Source organism: Oncorhynchus kisutch, linkage group LG11 (assembly GCF_002021735.2).
Source record: "Oncorhynchus kisutch isolate 150728-3 linkage group LG11, Okis_V2, whole genome shotgun sequence".
Taxonomy (NCBI): domain Eukaryota; kingdom Metazoa; phylum Chordata; class Actinopteri; order Salmoniformes; family Salmonidae; genus Oncorhynchus; species Oncorhynchus kisutch.
The window spans coordinates 16003114-16024127 of NC_034184.2; the positions used below are offsets into that span (position 1 = coordinate 16003114).

The 21014-nt window shown below is 46.2% G+C and overlaps 1 protein-coding gene across 5 annotated transcripts in view; it reads left to right on the top strand.

The window, feature by feature from the left end:
* LOC109899946 (calcium-activated potassium channel subunit alpha-1) overlaps window positions 1–21014 on the top strand; it is a 203328-nt gene that overhangs the window by 18867 nt on the left and 163447 nt on the right. For all 5 annotated transcript variants that reach the window (XM_031835376.1, XM_020495617.2, XM_031835378.1 and 2 more), the window contains exon 2: window positions 18428–18583. In XM_031835376.1, the coding sequence (XP_031691236.1) occupies window positions 18428–18583 (156 nt within the window). The remainder of the gene's footprint in view (window positions 1–18427; window positions 18584–21014) is intronic.

The following is a 21014-nucleotide window of genomic DNA, read 5'->3' on the forward strand; positions in this document are numbered from 1 at the left end:
AGAACACCCCGCCATCATGTCATGAGACTCAAGCAGGATAGTTGCGGTAGAAGTGTTACAAACTAAAACATGTTTTTTAAGTCAAAATAAGCAACGTAATGACTCAATATAAGCCTGGGTGTAAAGAACCACCATTGCTAACACATATAAACGCAAGCTCTCATCTGAACATGAATAAATAGGAAATTTAAGTTGAAAAACGGCTAACTGTGTATTTCTGGCACGAGTCTGCATCCTCACAAGTTACATCCATCAATGCAAATTTCACTGATATGTTCACTTCATTCATTCTATATTAATTAGTGGTATTATAATCTACCCATTTTGCCTTGATTGGGAAGTTGGGAATCCAGTAGAAATGAAAGGATTTTCACATTGGAGTCCACTTTGGTCTCCTGAAGGTGAGAACAGTCATCTTGGTTCCCTGAGGATGAAGCTAGACAGCCATATTTGATTTATGAGGGGATCTTTTCACTATACTAATTGGTCTGAGGGATGTCTAATATCACCACTGGCCATTTATCTCTGAACTCTGCCATTTCTGACATAAAAAATTCATAGAGAACAGCTTTTTCATGCTACATTTTTAGACTTAGTCATTAACTATCTGAGAGGGTCACAGTTTGAAGCCAATTATATGAATTTAATGCCACTTTTTTCCTTTTCCTTTATCAGATTCTCTCGTTGACTACTCAGTCATTATTTCTGTGAAGTACGTTCAGGGTACAATTTAACCAGGTGCTGTTTGAATGTCATATGTCAAAAGCAACAACATTTCCCTGACCTTGGCTCAGAACTATGTGTAGAGAACGATGTGTATCTGATAGAAAGCGCTCCACTGAAGGTTCATTACATAGGTGTATTTAGTACTTCTTTCTATGTAACAGTATGACTAAAAACATGTTTTTTTTATTCCCACTAAATCAATGGTTGTGAATGACTCCTCAGCTATATTGAAGACAGGTTGCACTAGACTAAATCAAAATGGCTTCAAGCTTTACAGAGTACCATGGCCAGAAGGGTAATTCAGAGTGTAGTGTCACCAGAGATGGGCAGTATTTCTGTTATATGTATTTAAAATACATATTTAATTACTTCTGCACTACAATTCAATGTATTTTGTAACAAGATATTTCAAGACCTGTAATTTGTATTTTCAAAATATAAAATACCTTTCTATACCATGTTTTATAGCGGTTCACAATTTAGTGGCTCTCTTTCACCCTGCATTAGTATCAGAAGTCTGATGGCACTATGGTGAGATAAGTGTCTGCTAAATAACCTAAATGTCAATGGTATTTGTATTTATATTGTTACATTGGTCTTTAGAGTATTGTGTAATTGTAACAAGATACATTACATATCTTTGCACATCTCTGAATGTAGCAGTGTGTAGCATTGTATACACACTCAGAAAAAAGGGTACGTTTAGTGTAAAGTATTGTGCCTTGGGGTACAAAAATATCAAATTACACATAGGGTACCTTCAGAGGTGCACATATAATCTGTTCGGTACCTTTTAGGGTACATGTGTGGATAATCTAGTATATTGGTACATTTCTTAACCCAATATCTTGAATTTAAAGGTACAATCATCACACATACTCAAAACACGCCCCTCATTATTATATTTCCCAGCATGCAGGTAGATTTTTAGAGTTGTTGGTATCAGTATAGTATGTGTGTTTTTGCATATACCTTGATTGATTGATTGATTAGATTGATCTTATTCTACACAAAGATAAATAACAAATGTTTCCTAACTAATCTAATTTGTTAGTAGTTATTGCACCCGCTACTAACATGGCTATTCGCATTTAGGTGGTTTAGATAGTCTCACTTAACAAATTTCTCCATTTTGGCAGTCATTTTAAATGCAGTTTGGCATTGACTAAAACTAAACACTTTGGGATATCCTAACTCTGATTGGATTTCTATAGAGACCCACATTTGAGGTGTCATAATACCCATAAAACCTAGCGGTCAAACAGGGAAATGGTTGCAATTGTTTGAAAATGCTAACTAGCATCAAAGTAGACATCATGCAAGACTACAAATCCCTGCAAGCTCCTGCACGTCATCTCTAGCTGACATCTTTGCTAACAGGTATTTTGTCAATTGAAAACTTGCATAAGACAATTCATATAATTGTAAATTCAAAGAAATTTTGCCAGTTTATTCATTACTAAATGTAGCTAACGATAGATAGTTGATCCAAAGATTCTTACTTTTGCCTCGATTCAGCAGTCTTGTCCAGATCATCATGGCATTTGTAGTTCTTTATGATAGTCACATTAGCAGCTAATTAGCATTTCATTTTTGGGGGGTAAATATTGGCCAATATATTGATAAAAGTCACCTTGTCTTACAGAGATTTGCACGGTTATCAAAAAGTCATGCCAGGGTAAGCCAACATGAAACATTATTTTAAGTGTTTCTAAAATCCCGTATGGGGAAAAATGAATACTTGAAAAACGATATGGAACCATTTCCTTGTTTGATTGCTAGGTTAAGGTCATTTCAGATTGAGCCGACATATGCAGCGTTTACAGTGAATGCAGTCTCCACTAACGGGGGAACATTGTCTTTAAATTTCAATCAAGCTATTCAGTCTGATAAAGCTCCACAGAGACAACACAAACAAACATTTTCCCCTCTCACTAGTGTCTCACTTTTCACCCTAACTCAGATCCATTTATCCTGATCCTCTTAGCCAGATACGACTAACTGGGACTCAATTGAAATGCCCTCTCCTCCCTTCCTCCTCTACTGTTCTCTCCTCCACTCCTCTCCGACTCAGTAACTAAGCCAAGCTGATAGGAGATACAAACAAAACGATACCCCACACATCTCATATTTTATTGGTCATATTAAATGGTAGCGCATTCCTTACATTCTTGTCAATAGAGACAGGAACATGTCTGAGAGTGACAAGCTGTATTGAAACCTTTCCATCTCTTACATCTCCAAAGCTGTATGGAAGAACTAGAGTGCTCAAAGTATGACCCAGTGCTCTCAAATTCAACTTTGGACCTCAAAGCCAGTTCCACTGCTTTTTAAAATTGTTCCCCTCTTCTTCTTCGATGACGTTTAACGCCGGTTGGCATCGAAATAAAATGTTGCATTACCACCACCTACTAGACTGGAGTATAACTCCCTTATACTTGGCTTGAAAAAAAGAATAACAATTCAAAAAATAAAATAATACCACAAATACCTTACCATCTAACACTACACTCACAAAAAGTATTAATAAATACCCTACTCCACTATTTAAATCTATTTAGTGCTACTGCAGTCGAACAGCCTGAAGGGATGGGACACCACCACTTAACACTCCCTGTAACTCTTCTGATGTCAAGTCTCGCACACCCATATACCCCTCTGCAGCTTCCACCACAACCTCTATTTTTTGCGAGTTATGTTCCATCCCTGCAGTAGTTGATAACTATTACTATACATGCCAAAAATCCAATCTTACTGAAACATACAGTACCAGTCAAAAGTTTGAGACACCTACTCATTCAAAGGTTTGTATTTATTTGTACTATTTTCTACATTGTAGAATAATAGTGAAGACATCAACACTATAAAATAACACATATGGGATCATGTTGTATTTTATATTTTATATTCTTCAAAGGAGCCACCCTTTGCCTTGATGACAGACAGCTTTGCACACTCTTGGCATTCTCTCAACCAGCTTCAGCTGGAATGCTTTTCCAACAGTCTTGAAGGAGTTTCCACATATGCTGAGCACTTGTTGGCTGCTTTTCCTTCACTCTGCAGTCCAACTCATCCTAAACCATCTCAATTGGGATGAGGTCGGGTGATTGTGGAGGCCAGGTCATCTGATGCAGCTCTCCAGCGGCCCTATGATTTCCGTGATGCGAAAAAACGCGGACGGAATCGTGGAATTTACTAATAAAAATGGAATTAACTGTAAAACAAGGAATATTGCAGAATTTTCCATAATTTGGCTGAATTTGTTAATTGTTTTTAATCAAAAGTGGGCCTAATTATTGTAGTAACCAAAATTATTTCATAATTGTAAAATTACAGACGAGTAGACTAGAAAAAACTTCTGTTTTCGAGGGGGGTCGGTCGTGCGTAAGGACCCTTACGTCACCTCACAACTTGGCTGTCACTTTGAGAAACATGTCGAAGAGGCCGTCTGAGACGGCCAAGTCGTAAAAAAAAAACACAAAAATCTACTCTAACCCCTAAATTCAGAGCAGAGTATTACCCAAAGGACTATTATGAGTCAGGCGATAAGCTGTTTTGCTAATTATGTCAACATACTATTGGTTGGACCCGTAAAAATACATGTGATGACCACTTAAAGTCTAAAGCCCATGTGAAGAACAAGGAAAAGCACCGTGTTAGCCAGAACATACCTCTTCAAACTACCATTACTAGTGCAAGCGCATCAGAAGATTCAAGACAAGAATTTATTCAGGACTTTGTGGCTGTGTGCACCGAGTCTGACTTCCCCTTAGAAAAGCAAAGAAAGCTACGGCTTGTTTCTAGTGAAGCATTGCAAACAGGGAGGAGCGTTGCCCGAAAATGACAGCAGCCTCCGTCAAACTCACCTGCCACGTGTGTTCGACCAGCATATGAGTGCCGTTCTACAGAAGATCCGTGGGCAGGCTCCAGCTATGGAAAAGCCATAGATCCTTGCATTAATCCTTTGGTATTTTTTTTCAATTTATAATGAAACACTTATGTGGAGCACTCTATTTTACAAAAAAGAATGAATGCAACATTTAATTATTTATTTTTTTACATAAGTTTAACTCTAGGTTTTGCCTATTGCTTGCTGCATTGTTGCCTAGATTCTTACATTACTTTTTAAAATGTATAATGAAACACAGTAGAATCATTACACATTTACTGTTATTCATTCACATTATTAGACACTCTTTATGATGATAAAATTTGCCTAAATCGTAAAACACAGAATTCAGAAAAATGTACAGAAAAAACGGAATGTGGGAAAAATAAAATGGAATTTGGAAAAAAATTAAAATCTGAAGGGGTGAATGAGAATATGTACATATAAAAATATATGGCAGCATAAGCAAGGTGCAATAGATGGTATAAAATACAGTATATACATACATATGATATGAGTAATAAGATAAGATATGTAAACATTATAAAAAGTGGCATTATTTATTTATTTTTAAGTGACTAAGTGACTAGTGATCCATTTTATTAAAGTTGCCAGCGATTGGGTTTCAATCTAGGCAGCAGCCTCTCTGAGTTAGTGATGGCTGTTTAGCAGTCTGATGGCCTTGAGATAGAAGCTGTTTTTCAGTCTCTCGGTCCCAGCTTTGATGTACCTGTACTGACCTCGCCTTCTGGATGGTAGCGGTGTGACCAGGCAGCGGCTCAGGTGATTGTTGTCCTTGATAATATTTGCTAATTATGCCGATTGACATCGGGTGGTGTAGGTGTCATAGAGGGCGGGTAGTTTTCCCCCGGTGATGCGTTGTGCCAACCACACCATCCTCTGGAGAGCCTTGGGGTTGAGGGTGGTGCAGTTGCCGTACCAGGCGGTGATACAGCCCGACAGGATGCTCTCAATTATGCAACTGTAAAAGTTTGTGAGTGTTTTGGGTGACAAGCCAAATTTCTTCAGCCTCCTGAGGTTGAAGGGCGCTGTTGCGCCTTCTTCACCACACTGTCTATATGGTTAGACCATTTCAGTTTGTCTGTGATGTGTACGCCAAGGTACTTAAAACTATCCACCTTCTCCGCTGCTGTCCCTTCGATGTGGATAGGGGGGTGCTCCCACCTGCTGTTTTTTGAAGCCCACGATCATCTCCTTTGTTTTGTTGACGTTGAATGAGATGTTTTTTTCCTGACACCAAACTCCGAGTACCTTCACCTCCTCCCTGTAGGCTGTCTCATCAGGGAGTGTTGTGTTGTGTGTTGTGTCATGTTGTGTCGTCTGCAAACTTGATGATTGAGTTGGAGGCTTGCATGGCCACTCAGTCGTGGGTGAACAGGGAGTACTGGAAGGGGCTGAGCATGCACCCTTGTGGGGCCCCATGTTGAGGGTCAGTGAAGTGAAGATGTTGTTTCCTATTTTCACCACCCGGGGGCGGCCCGTCAAATTCCAGGACGCAATTGCACAGGGCAGGGTTAATACCGAGGGCCTCCAGCTTGATGATGAGCTTGGAGGGTACTATGGTGTTGAATGCTGAGCTGTAGTCAATGAACAACATTCTTACATAGGTATTCCTCTTGTCCAAATGGGATAGGGCATGTGCAGTGTGATGGCGATTGCGTCGTCTGTGGACCTGTTGGGGCAGTATGCAAACGGAAGTGGGTCTAGGGCGGCCGGTAAGGTAGAGGTGATATGATCCTTGACTAGTCTCTCAAAGCACTTCATGATAACAAAAGTGAGTGCTACGGGGCGGTTGTCATTTAGTTAAGTTATCTTTGCCTTCTGGGTACAGGAATAATGGTGGCCATCTTGAAGCATGTGGAGACAGCAGACTGGGATAGGGAGAGATTAAATATGTCCGTAAACACACCAGCCAGCTGGTCTGCACATGCTTTTAGGACGCGGCCAGGGATGCCGTCTGGTCCAGCAGCCTTGCGAGGGTTAACACGTTTATATGTTTTACTCACGTCGGCCACGGAGAAGAAAAGGGGGGGTGCAGTCCTTGTTAGCGGGCCGTGATGGTGGCACTGTATTATCCTCAAAGCGGGCAAGAAGGTGTTTAGTTTGTCTAGAAGCGTGAAGTCGGTGTCTGTGACGTGGCTGGTTTTCTTTTGTAGTCTGTGATTTCCTAAAGACCCTGTCACATACGACTCGTGTCTGAGCTGTTGAATTGTGACTCCACTTTGTTCCTGTACCGGCATTTCGCTTGTTTGTTTGCCTTGTGGAGGGAATAACTACACTGTTTATATTCAGCCATATTCGCAGACCTCTTTCCATAGTTAAATGCAGTGGTTTGCACTTTCAGTTTTGCGCGAATGCCGCCATTCATCCATGGTTTCTGGTTAGGATAGGTTTTAATAGTCATAGTGGGTACAACATCTCAAATGCATTTCCATTTAAACTCACTCAACGAGTCAGTGTACAGATCGATATTGTTCTCTGAGGCTGACCGGAACATATTCCAGTCCGCGTGATCAAAGCAATCTTGAAATGTGGATTCTGATTGGTTAGACCAGCATTGAATGGTTCTAGTCACTGGTACATCCTGTTTGAGTTTCTGGTAGGAGCAAGATGGCGTCGTGGTCGGATTTGCCGAAGGGAGGGCGGGGGAGGGCTTTGTATGCATTGCGGAAGTTAGAGTAGCAGTGATCGAGTGTATTACCGCCATGAGTACTGCAATCAATTTGCTGATAGAATTTAGGTAGCCTTGTTCTCAGATTTGCTTTGTTAAAATCCACAGCTACAATAAATGCAGCCTCAGGATATATGTTTTCCAGTTTACATAGAGTCCAGTGAAGTACCTTGAGGGTGTGTTTGCTTGAGGGGTAATGTACACAGCTGTGACAATAACTTAGGATAATTTTCTTGGGAGGTAATATGGCCGGCATTTGATTGTAAGGAATTCTAGGACGGGTGAGCAGAAGGACTTGTTTTGACTTGTTATGATTACACTGAGTCGTTAATCATGAAGAATACACCCCCGCCCTTCCTCTTCCCAAAGAAGTGTTTATCTCTGTCGGCTCGATGCATGGACAAGCCCGGTGGCTGAACCAATTCCAACAACATATCCTGAGAGAGCCATTTTTCCATGAAACAGAGAATGTTACAATCTCTGATGTCTCTCTAGAAGGCAGCCCTTGCTTGTGTCATTGTTGTGTCATTGTCCTGTTGAAAAACAAATGATAGTCCCACTAAGCGCAATACAGATGGGATGGCGTATCGCTGCAGAATGCTGTGGTAGCCATGCTGGTTAAATGTTTTCTAAATAAATCACTGACAATCTCACAAGTAAAACACCCCTACACCTCCTCCTCCATGCTTCACGGTGGGAACCACACATGCGGAGATCATCTATTCACCTACTCTGCATCTCACAAAGACACAGCGGTTGGAACCAAACATCTCAAATTTGGACTCATCAGACCAAAGGACAGATTTCCAAAAGTCTAATGTCCATTGCCCGTGTTTCTTGGCCCAAAACAAGTCTCTTCTTCTTATTGGTGTCCTTTAGTAGTGATTTCTTTGCAGCAATTTGACCATGATGACTAATTCACACAGTCTCCTCTGAACAGTTGATGTTGAGATGTGTCTGTTCCTTGAACTCTGACGCATTTATTTGGGCTGCAATTTTTGAGGTGCAGTTAACTCGAATGAACTTATCCTCTGCAGCAGAGGTAACTCAGGGTCTTCCTTTCCTGTGACGGTCCTCATGAGAGCCAGTTTCATCATAGTGCTTGATGGTTTTTGCGACTGCACTTGATGAAACTTTAAAAGTTCTTGACATTTACCGCATTGACTGACCTTCATGTTCTATATACAGTGCCTTGTGAAAGTATTCGGCCCCCTTGAACTTTGCGACCTTTTGCCACATTTCAGGCTTCAAACATAAAGATATAAAACGGTATTTTTTTGTGAAGAATCAACAACAAGTGGGACACAATCATGAAGTGGAACAACATTTATTGGATATTTCAAACTTTTTTAACAAATCAAAAACTGAAAAATTGGGCTTGCAAAATTATTCAGCCCCCTTAAGTTAATACTTTGTAGCGCCACCTTTTGCTGCGATTACAGCTGTAAGTCGCTTGGGGTATGTCTCTATCAGTTTTGCACATCGAGAGACTGACATTTTTTCCCATTCCTCCTTGCAAAACAGCTCGAGCTCAGTGAGGTTGGATGGAGAGCATTTGTGAACAGCAGTTTTCAGTTCTTTCCACAGATTCTCGATTGGATTCAGGTCTGGACTTTGACTTGGCCATTCTAACACCTGGATATGTTTTATTTTTGAACCATTCCATTGTAGATTTTGCTTTATGTTTTGGATCATTGTCTTGTTGGAAGACAAATCTCCGTCCCAGTCTCAGGTCTTTTGCAGACTCCATCAGGTTTTCTTCCAGAATGGTCCTGTATTTGGCTCCATCCATCTTCCCATCAATTTTAACCATCTTCCCTGTCCCTGCTGAAGAAAAGCAGGCCCAAACCATGATGCTAACCCCCACCATGTTTGACAGTGGGGATGGTGTGTTCAGGGTGATGAGCTGTGTTGCTTTAACGTTTTGCACAACGTTTTGCATTGTTGCCAAAAAGTTCAATTTTGGTTTCATCTGACCAGAGCACCTTCTTCCACATGTTTGGTGTGTCTCCCAGGTGGCTTGTGGCAAACTTTAAACAACACTTTTTATGGATATCTTTAAGAAATGGCTTTCTTCTTGCCACTCTTCCATAAAGGCCAGATTTGTGCAATATACGACTGATTGTTGTCCTATGGACAGAGTCTCCCACCTCAGCTGTAGATCTCTGCAGTTCATCCAGAGTGATCATGGGCCTCTTGGCTGCATCTCTGATCAGTCTTCCCCTTGTATGAGCTCAAAGTTTAGAGGGACGGCCAGATCTTGGTAGATTTGCAGTGGTCTGATACTCCTTCCATTTCAATATTATCGCTTGCACAGTGCTCCTTGGGATGTTTAAAGCTTGGGAAATCTTTTTGTATCCAAAGCCGGCTTTAAACTTCTTCACAACAGTATCTCGGACCTGCCTGGTGTGTTCCTTGTTCTTCATGATGCTCTCTGCGCTTTTAACGGACCTCTGAGACTATCACAGTGCAGGTGCATTTATACGGAGACTTGATTACACACAGGTGGATTGTATTTATCATCATTAGTCATTTAGGTCAACATTGGATCATTCAGAGATCCTCACTGAACTTCTGGAGAGAGTTTGCTGCACTGAAAGTAAAGGGGCTGAATAATTTTGCACGCCCAATTTTTCAGTTTTTGATTTCTTAAAAAAGTTTGAAATATCCAATAAATGTCGTTCCACTTCATGATTGTGTCCCACTTGTTGTTGATTCTTCACAAAAAAATACAGTTTTATATCTTTATGTTTGAAGCCTGAAATGTGGCAAAAGGTCGCAAAGTTCAAGGGGGCCGAATACTTTCGCAAGGCACTGTAGTGCACTATTACAGGCCCTGTTCAAAAGTATTGCACTACATTAGAAATAGGTTTAATTTGGGATGGAGCCCTTGCCTCATGCGGGCAGGAGCATGTCCCTGGCCAGACAATAGATCCCTGGTTCTGGAGTTCCGCAGGTGTTTCATGTATTTGATTTAACCAACCTGGAAGACCAGGTGTGTTGAATTTAGGCAATCAATGAACTGATCAATTATCAAATCAAATCAAATTTGATTTGTCACATGAGCAGAATACAACCTTATCGTGAAATGCTTACAATGCTTACAGGCCCTTAACCAACAATGCAGTTCAAGAAATAAGAAAATATTTACTAAATAAACTAAAGTAAAAAATAATACAAAGGTAACACGATCAAATAATGAGGCTATATACAGGGGGTACCGGTACCGAGTCAATGTGCGGGGACCAGGTAAATCAAGGTAATTTGTACATGTAGGTAGGGGTAAAGTCACTATGCATAGATAATAAACATTGAGTAGCAGCAGTGTAAAACCAAGAGGGGGGGGGGGGGGGGGCAATGTAAATAGTCCGGGTGGCCATTTGATTAAATGTTCAGCAGTCTTATGGCTTAGGGGTAGAAGCTGTTAAGGAACCATTTTGGACCTAGACTTGGTGTTCCGGTACCGCTTGCCTTGTGGTAGCAGAGAGAACTGTCTGACTTGGCTGACTGGAGTCTTTGACAATTTTTAGGGCCTTCCTCAGTTGGTCTCGTGTGGTACCTAGTTGTGACAAAGTATTGAAGTACCTGCAGCACCCCAGGAACAGGGTTGCCTACCCCTGCAATAGGAGATGGTTCATCTGCTCGTCTGCTAGAGGATGCCTGGCTTTGCTCTGAATAATAGCTCCTACTAACACGATTATGTATGCTTCCCAAAAGGCACACTATTACCTATATAGCACACTACTTTTGACCAGGGCTCATAGGGCTCTGGTCAAAAGTAGTGCACTATGTAGGGTATTGGATGTCATTTTGGACGTGACCTAGATTTCACAGCATTAAACTGACACTAAATAAGACTAAATATGCTGTTTTCCGTTCCGCAACTGTTACGGTACCTCCCTAAAGACGATCTGCTGCAACAAAAACACAAACAACCACAACAACAACAAGCTGGGTTTGTTCATTATGGGGGTTTTCTACATATTATTATCAGTGCCCGTATTACCACTTCAGTTTGGTTTGAATCTCCTCATGAAAGAGCCACAGAATAATTATATCCTCTCTGATAATATAACCTAATTTCAGAACTGTCCTTTATATCTGTTCACATATTTTAGTTATTATGCTTTATTGTCTGCTGTTCACAGACATACAAACAATTGAGCGCGATTTTGTTTCTGTGTTAGTAGCCTTTCCATTCATACCTCCTGTGCTTTGCGTGAGTGCCATCGGAACAGTGCCGATCATCCCCCAGCTCTCTGAAGGTTTATGGCTGAAGCAGAGGCACAGTGGTGCTGCTTGCTGCACAGTTACATGCCAGGAGAGCTTTGAAGTCGTGCTAGCCAATCAGTGTAGACACAGAACAACCCCAGTGCATGTTGGGAGAACGGCATGCTGAAATCCTGGGTATTAACACTGCAACAGCAGTCTGACTCTAATAAACGTAGCATTGTTTAACCAGCTGTTGGAAGATGACGCAGATAGGTATACGCTCGAGCGCACGCACACACAGGCACGCACCCACAGTGCCATCATCTGTGAGAAAACAAGGTCACAATCACCACAGCGTCTTGTTGTTGTATTCTATTCTTTCCCCATCAGTGAACATGTTCATATTGGCCTCTCGACCTTCTCAGAACCCAATGAAATTACATCAAGCAATTCTTCATAGGTCCTGAGCTCCTGTGAAAATAGGGATGCATGCCAAATGGCACCCTATTCCGTTTATAGTGTATTACTGCCCTATGGGCCCTGGTCAAAAGTAGGGCACTATATAGGAAATAGGGTGCCATTTGGTACGAAACAAACATCTGACAGCGTGAGGTCATTGGGCAGTGGGGTGCAGGCTACGGGGGTTATGGGTAGAAAAGCAAGGAGCGTCATGTGATGGGGCTGCGGGGCGCTTCACGAGGTAGTGAACGCAAATCATTTTCTTCTTCTAAATAGTACCAGATTCTTTGACTTGCAACCATAGTGGATACCTTTTTGGTGCTGAAGTATATAGATTCCTTTTTTGATGGTTCTATAAAGAACCATGAATGATTGAGGGGCAGCTCTTGGGGAACTGTGTGGGGGGAATCTTGGAGGGCTGATGGCCGATCTTGGAGGGCTGGTGGCCTGGCGGTTGGGAGCTTGGGCCGGTGGCTGATGGATCTCTGGTTGGGCTCCCCGTTTTTGACCTTGTGGGGGATCTGTCAATTTGCCCTTGAGCAGGGCATTGACCCTGGTTGCTTCTGTGTGTCACTCTGGATGTGAGTCTGTTAGATGACTAATGTGATGTAGTTGTTGAGCGGCTTCACTGCAAGTATATTGTATGTTTTAAATATTCAATACATTTAAAAAAGGAACATGTTCTCAATTTGAAAGGTTGCTTATAGAACCCTTTGAAGAACCGTACAGTTCTTTTTTATGGTCAGCCATATTATATTGTTAAAATTCTATGGGTGTTATAAATGTGTTAATTGACAAGATACATCAAGTAGAACCCTCATGAAGAACCCTTTGGTTACAGGGTTTTGTAATCTGTCCCTATGGGGGGGAACCATTTTGAGGCCATTGAATTACAATTACAAAATACCCTAAAGAACAATGTGTCAAAATAAAATGTAAGATACTTTTGCAAAGTATTGTATATCATTAAAATACATGTATTTTGTATTTTAAAATCTAAAACTACATTTGCAAGTAGCCTGCCGTACAGCAACAACATTCTCAGTAACTGTTACAGAAACGTTTTACTTGCTATGACTGTGACATGTTGTTGTTTATCTACCTTAGTTGAATGCACTGTCACTCTGGATAATAGTGTCTGCTAAATAACCAAAATGTAAATGTGAAAATGAACAACTGCAAAGCATACTGAGTATTGTCATTTGCCTTGTTTCGGGGCTGAGCTCAGAGTAATACTCAGCATGCTTTGCAATTGTTCATTTTTACACATGTATATTTAGTTAATTTAACAGACACTCTTATCACTCCGTACTGCCATCAGACTTTTGATACCAATGTAGGGTGAAAAGATTAGGGCAACAAGATTGTGAACAGCTATATAGAAATGGTGTAGAAAAGTATTTTGTATTTTGAAAATACACATTTCAGCTTTCAAAAGTATATTGTTACAAATGTAATTGGAGTGTAGTTCAATCCAGTCTAATACAACATACAGAAGTAATTAAAATACTTATTACACAGAAATTCTGCCTGACAGGTTCTACAGTTATACTTATAGGATACTTCAGATGCGCTTATGGCACACACTGTTAAGTATTCGCACAGCAGACATCCTAGCCCATTTACTGAGGCAGAAACTCACTGAGGCAGCAGACAGTCCAGCCCACTCACTGAGTCAGCAGACAGTCCAGCCCACTCACTGAGTCAGCAGACAGTCCAGCCCACTCACTGAGGCAGCAGACAGTCCAGCCCACTCACTGAGGCAGCAGACAGCCCAGCCCACTCACTGAGGCAGCAGACAGCCCAGCCCACTCACTGAGGCAGCAGACAGCCCAGCCCACTCACTGAGGCAGCAGACAGCCCAGCCCACTCACTGAGGCAGCAGACAGCCCAGCCCACTCACTGAGGCAGCAGACAGCCCAGCCCACTCACTGAGGCAGCAGACAGCCCAGCCCACTCACTGAGGCAGCATACAGCCCAGCCCACTCACTGAGGCAGCATACAGCCCAGCCCACTCACTGAGGCAGCATACAGCCCAGCCCACTCACTGAGGCAGCAGACAGCCCAGCCCACTCACTGAGGCAGCAGACAGCCCAGCCCACTCACTGAGGCAGCAGACAGCCCAGCCCACTCACTGAGGCAGCAGACAGCCCAGCCCACTCACTGAGGCAGCATACAGCCCAGCCCACTCACTGAGGCAGCATACAGCCCAGCCCACTCACTGAGGCAGCAGACAGCCCAGCCCACTCACTGAGGCAGCAGACAGCCCAGCCCACTCACTGAGGCAGCAGACAGCCCAGCCCACTCACTGAGGCAGCATACAGCCCAGCCCACTCACTGAGGCAGCATACAGCCCAGCCCACTCACTGAGGCAGAAACTCACTGAGGCAGCAGAGCCCAGCTGACTCACTGAGGCAGATACTCACTGAGGGAGCAGACAGCCCAGCCCACTCACTGAGGGAGCAGACAGCCCAGCCCACTCACTGAAGCAACAGACAGCCCAGCCCACTCACCGAGGCAGAAACTCACTGAGGCAGCAGACAGCCCAGCCCACTCACTGAGGCAGCAGACAGCCCAGCCCACTCACTGAGGCAGCATACAGCCCAGCCCACTCACTGAGGCAGCATACAGCCCAGCCCACTCACTGAGGCAGCAGACAGCCCAGCCCACTCACTGAGGCAGCAGACAGCCCAGCCCACTCACTGAGGCAGCAGACAGCCCAGCCCACTCACTGAGGCAGCATACAGCCCAGCCCACTCACTGAGGCAGCATACAGCCCAGCCCACTCACTGAGGCAGAAACTCACTGAGGCAGCAGAGCCCAGCTGACTCACTGAGGCAGATACTCACTGAGGGAGCAGACAGCCCAGCCCACTCACTGAGGGAGCAGACAGCCCAGCCCACTCACTGAAGCAACAGACAGCCCAGCCCACTCACCGAGGCAGAAACTCACTGAGGCAGCAGACAGCCCAGCCCACTCACCGAGGCAGCAGACAGCCCAGCCCACTCACCGAGGCAGCATACAGCCCAGCCCACTCACTGAGGCAGCAGACAGTCCAGCCCACTCACTGAGGCAGAAACTCACTGAGGCAGCAGACAGCCCAGCCCACTCACTGAGGCAGCAGACAGTCCAGCCCACTCACTGAGGCAGTAGACAGCCCAGCCCACTCACTGAGGCAGAAACTCACTGAGGCAGCAGACAGTCCAGCCCACTCACTGAGGCAGTAGACAGCCCAGCCCACTCACTGAGGCAGAAACTCACTGAGGCAGCAGACAGCCCAGCCCACTCACTGAGGCAGCAGACAGCCCAGCCCACTCACTGAGGCAGAAACTCACTGAGGCAGCAGACAGTCCAGCCCACTCACTGAGGCAGTAGACAGCCCAGCCCACTCACTGAGGCAGAAACTCACTGAGGCAGTAGACAGCCCAGCCCACTCACTGAGGCAGCAGACAGCCCAGCCCACTCACTGAGGCAGCAGACAGCCCAGCCCACTCACGGAGGCAGCAGACAGCCCAGCCCACTCACGGAGGCAGCAGACAGCCCAGCCCACTCACGGAGGCAGCAGACAGCCCAGCCCACTCACGGAGGCAGCAGACAGCCCAGCCCACTCACGGAGGCAGCAGACAGCCCAGCCCACTCACGGAGGCAGCAGACAGCCCAGCCCACTCACGGAGGCAGCATACAGCCCAGCCCACTCACGGAGGCAGCATACAGCCCAGCCCACTCACTGAGGCAGCAGACAGCCCAGCCCACTCACTGAGGCAGCAGACAGTCCAGCCCACTCACTGAGGCAGAAACTCACTGAGACAGCAGACAGCCCACTCACTGAGGCAGCAGACAGCCCACTCACTGAGGCAGCAGACAGCCCAGCCCACTCACTGAGGCAGCATACAGCCCAGCCCACTCACTGAGGCAGCAGACAGTCCAGCCCACTCACTGAGGCAGAAACTCACTGAGGCAGCAGACAGCCCAGCCCACTCACTGAGGCAGCAGACAGCCCAGCCCACTCACTGAGGCAGCAGACAGCCCAGCCCACTCACTGAGGCAGCAGACAGTCCAGCCCACTCACTGAGGCAGAAACTCACTGAGGCAGCAGACAGCCCAGCCCACTCACTGAGGCAGCATACAGCCCAGCCCACTCACTGAGGCAGCATACAGCCCAGCCCACTCACTGAGGCAGCATACAGCCCAGCCCACTCACTGAGGCAGCATACAGCCCAGCCCACTCACTGAGGCAGCATACAGCCCAGCCCACTCACTGAGGCAGCATACAGCCCAGCCCACTCACTGAGGCAGCATACAGCCCAGCCCACTCACTGAGGCAGCATACAGCCCAGCCCACTCACTGAGGCAGAAACTCACTGAGGCAGCAGAGCCCAGCTGACTCACTGAGGCAGATACTCACTGAGGGAGCAGACAGCCCAGCCCACTCACTGAGGGAGCAGACAGCCCAGCCCACTCACTGAAGCAACAGACAGCCCAGCCCACTCACCGAGGCAGAAACTCACTGAGTTAGTAGACAGCCCAGCCCACTCACTGAGGCAGAAACTCACTGAGGCAGCAGAGCCCAGCTGACTCACTGAGGCAGATACTCACTGAGGGAGCAGACAGCCCAGCCCACTCACTGAGGGAGCAGACAGCCCAGCCCACTCACTGAAGCAACAGACAGCCCAGCCCACTCACCGAGGCAGAAACTCTCTGAGGCAGCATACAGCCCAGCCCACTCACTGAGGCAGAAACTCACTGAGGCAGCAGAGCCCAGCTGACTCACTGAGGCAGATACTCACTGAGGGAGCAGACAGCCCAGCCCACTCACTGAGGGAGCAGACAGCCCAGCCCACTCACTGAAGCAACAGACAGCCCAGCCCACTCACCGAGGCAGAAACTCACTGAGTTAGTAGACAGCCCAGCCCACTCACTGAGGCAGAAACTCTCTGAGGCAGCATACAGCCCAGCCCACTCACTGAGGCAGCATACAGCCCAGCCCACTCACTGAGGCAGCATACAGCCCAGCCCACTCACTGAGGCAGCAGACAGCCCAGCCCACTCACTGAGGCAGTAGACAGCCCAGCCCACTCACTGAGGCAGCAGAAACTCACTGAGGCAGCAGACAGCCCAGCCCACTCACTGAGGCAGCAGACAGCCCAGCCCACTCACTGAGGCAGAAACTCACTGAGGCAGCAGACAGCCCAGCCCACTCACTGAGGCAGCAGACAGCCCAGCCCACTCACTGAGGCAGAAACTCACTGAGGCAGCAGACAGTCCAGCCCACTCACTGAGGCAGTAGACAGCCCAGCCCACTCACTGAGGCAGAAACTCACTGAGGCAGCAGACAGCCCAGCCCACTCACTGAGGCAGCAGACAGCCCAGCCCACTCACTGAGGCAGCAGACAGCCCAGCCCACTCACGGAGGCAGCAGACAGCCCAGCCCACTCACGGAGGCAGCAGACAGCCCAGCCCACTCACGGAGGCAGCAGACAGCCCAGCCCACTCACGGAGGCAGCAGACAGCCCAGCCCACTCACGGAGGCAGCAGACAGCCCAGCCCACTCACGGAGGCAGCAGACAGCCCAGCCCACTCACTGAGGCAGCATACAGCCCAGCCCACTCACTGAGGCAGCAGACAGCCCAGCCCACTCACTGAGGCAGCAGACAGTCCAGCCCACTCACTGAGGCAGAAGCTCACTGAGGCAGCAGACAGCCCACTCACTGAGGCAGCAGACAGCCCAGCCCACTCACTGAGGCAGCATACAGCCCAGCCCACTCACTGAGGCAGCATACAGCCCAGCCCACTCACTGAGGCAGCAGACAGTCCAGCCCACTCACTGAGGCAGCAGACAGTCCAGCCCACTCACTGAGGCAGAAACTCACTGAGGCAGCAGACAGCCCAGCCCACTCACTGAGGCAGAAACTCACTGAGGCAGCAGACAGCCCAGCCCACTCACTGAGGTAGAAACTCACCGAGGCAGCAGACAGCCCAGCCCACTCACTGAGGCAGAAACTCACTGAGGCACAAACTCAGTGAGTTGGCTGGGCTGCAGCAGCAGAGGTGATCTTTGGCTGCTTGGCTACCATGAAGACACTCCTCACACATACACACGTTCTCCCAGAGACACACATACAGACACAGGCGCACACAGAGAGAGACACGCACTAACATGCATGCACACAGCCTCCCAGGCCCGTGTTAGGCTCAGTGTTTGCCTTACTCTCCTGTCTCCTGCTAACGTGTGTGTTGACGTATTGAAAGCAAAACAGGCTGCTTTGGTCTTGACCATGTATTGTTCTTCAGGGCTTGAGACCGGTGGAGCGTGATAGTACATTCGATACATTTGCTCTGAAGATCTTATACCCTGATTAGTAATGCTGATTGTCTCTGTCTCTATTCCTTTCTCACCCCCGTCTCCATCTCTTTCTTTTAATACATCTTGCTCTCTCTCTCTCTTCTAGAATGCTCAGCGTGTCCACAACCCTACCTCCCATGGGGATGGGATCAAGCACACCAAGGAGACGGTGGCTGCACTCAGTGAGGTGGGCTGGATGACCTCCGTCAAAGACTGGGCTGGGGTCATGATATCAGCCCAGACACTGACGGGCAGAGTCCTGGTGAGTCCATGTTGCATAGTCATCTGTATGGTGTCCTTATTAGGACCGAGTCCTGGGGAGTCCATGTTGCATAGTCATCTGTATGGTGTACTAATTAGAACAGAGTCCTGGGGAGTCCATGTTGCATAGTCATCTGTATGGTGTCCTTATTAGAACAGAGTCCTGGGGAGTCCATGTTGCATAGTCATCTGTATGGTGTCCTTATTAGAACAGAGTCCTGGGGAGTCCATGTTGCATAGTCATCTGTATGGTGTCCTTATTAGAACAGAGTCCTGGGGAGTCCATGTTGCATAGTCATCTGTATGGTGTCCTTATTAGAACAGAGTCCTGGGGAGTCCATGTTGCATAGTCATCTGTATGGTGTCCTTATTAGAACAGAGTCCTGGGGAGTCCATGTTGCATAGTCATCTGTATGGTGTCCTTATTAGAACAGAGTCCTGGGGAGTCCATGTTGCATAGTCATCTGTATGGTGTCCTTATTAGAACAGAGTCCTGGGGAGTCCATGTTGCATAGTCATCTGTATGGTGTCCTTATTAGAACAGAGTCCTGGGGAGTCCATGTTGCGTAGTCATCTGTATGGTGTCCCTATTAGGACCAAGTCCTGGTACTACAGTATCCATATAAGGGCAGAATCCTGGAGGGTTCATGTTTTATAGTTACCTGTATGGTGTCCATATTAGGACAGCGTCCGGGTGAGTTAGTGTCTCATATTGTTGTTCTGGGTTGCTTTATTTTTTCACAAGGCGTGGTACACATGAATGTCACCTGTCAGGAAAAGTTGATAAGGAATATAGAGGACTCAGAAAAAGTGGTATCCCGGAAGCGTTGAAAACCAGCATTCCATTTTTATGAATATTCTTATACAAATGGCTTGAATATGCCATTTGTTCTGTGGGCCTGTTCATTTCCTGCATTAGTCATTATGAGAAGTTAATTATTGAATAAATTTGGCAAGCCACATAAACTCACTCTCAGGGCTGCAAATGAAATACTTGCTGTATTTATGTCGATACAAATGACAATGGAAGTTGCACATGCATGTCTGCTTGTTGTGATTTACTTGACCAACATTTAGGCTAAATAATGAATATTATATTTTTATCAAGAGCCTTCATCAATAACCACCAATTACAGTGTCTCCCTCAGTCTGATGCTTTTACAGACCATAACCTAACATGGTCTCACACACAAAGAGCTACGCCGTCCATCAGTCACAACAAAGCCAGGGTGACGTCTGACAAAGTGGAGAAGTGGATCTGAGATAGGACAGTATTAAGGCCATACCCCCCCATCCCATCCCGTAATACCCTTATCCTGAGAGGGAGATCCGAGAGCAAGAGAGCACAGTTGATCTGTTTACATTTTGGTGAGCCAGTGGACCTGGGTTCAAACAATATTTGAAACATTTCAAATACTTGGAGCGTTTGCTCTGGTCTGCCTCGAGTGCCAGCAGGTAGGAGGGGGTTGCAGTTATGGATCTACTCTATTGGCCTGTTATACCAGACTAGCTCACTCAAGTACAGATAAAGTATTTTAAATGATTTTAAATAGTATTTGAAGAACCCAGATATCATCAGCCGAACTGGTGGAAGTGCTCACCAAAGTGTGTGTGTCACATGCCCCCCCTCCTCTCCGCTCCATCCTACGTTATCCTTATTATATTGTATAGTGAGATTAAGAGAAGAGACTTAACCAGCATCAGATTAGAGAGAGGCTCCTCATTTCACTTTAACCCCGTCCCATGCCCCGAATGGCACTCTATTCCCTTTATAGTGTCCTATGTTTGACCAGGGCCCATACGGAAACCCATAGTGCACTATATAGGGAATGGTGCCATTTGGGACCCATCCTGTGTATCCTGCCAGCCCAGGCGGCCTATAATTAAGGACAGTCTTCTGTCCTCAGTCATCCTCTGCAAGGTGCAAAATCAGCTTGGCATCAGAGCGGTCGCTGTTGGCAGTACATCTTCTCCTTAAAAGGGTTGATGCCATCGTTGATGATTTGGCTATCAGTGCTTAGCTAATCTAGTTTAGGGACGGGTGATGATGGGGGAGGACTGGGGGAGTAGGTCTAATGAAATGCGTGTGTACGTTGGAGTGGTGTGCCAAGGGCTGCTGTAGGCTGGATGCAGTGTTTAAAGGGCATTATCTCCTCTGCCACCCCTCTTCATCCCCTCCATCCCCACCCTCCTCCCCAGTCCCAATTGTTGTCCAACCTCCAGCTGGCCTGGCCCACTGAACTGTCTACATTGATGGAGGGAGGCTGTCAATCATGATTTTAGCAGCATGGACCAGGAAGGAACTGTCATTTTATTCACTGTCAGAATGGTGCAGTTTCACCTAGGCTTAGTGAAGCAGAACAAAGTCACCAGCTACCCTTACTGTTGGAAACAGAGACAGAGCCTGGGGTCTATTTTCGGCTGGCGTTAAA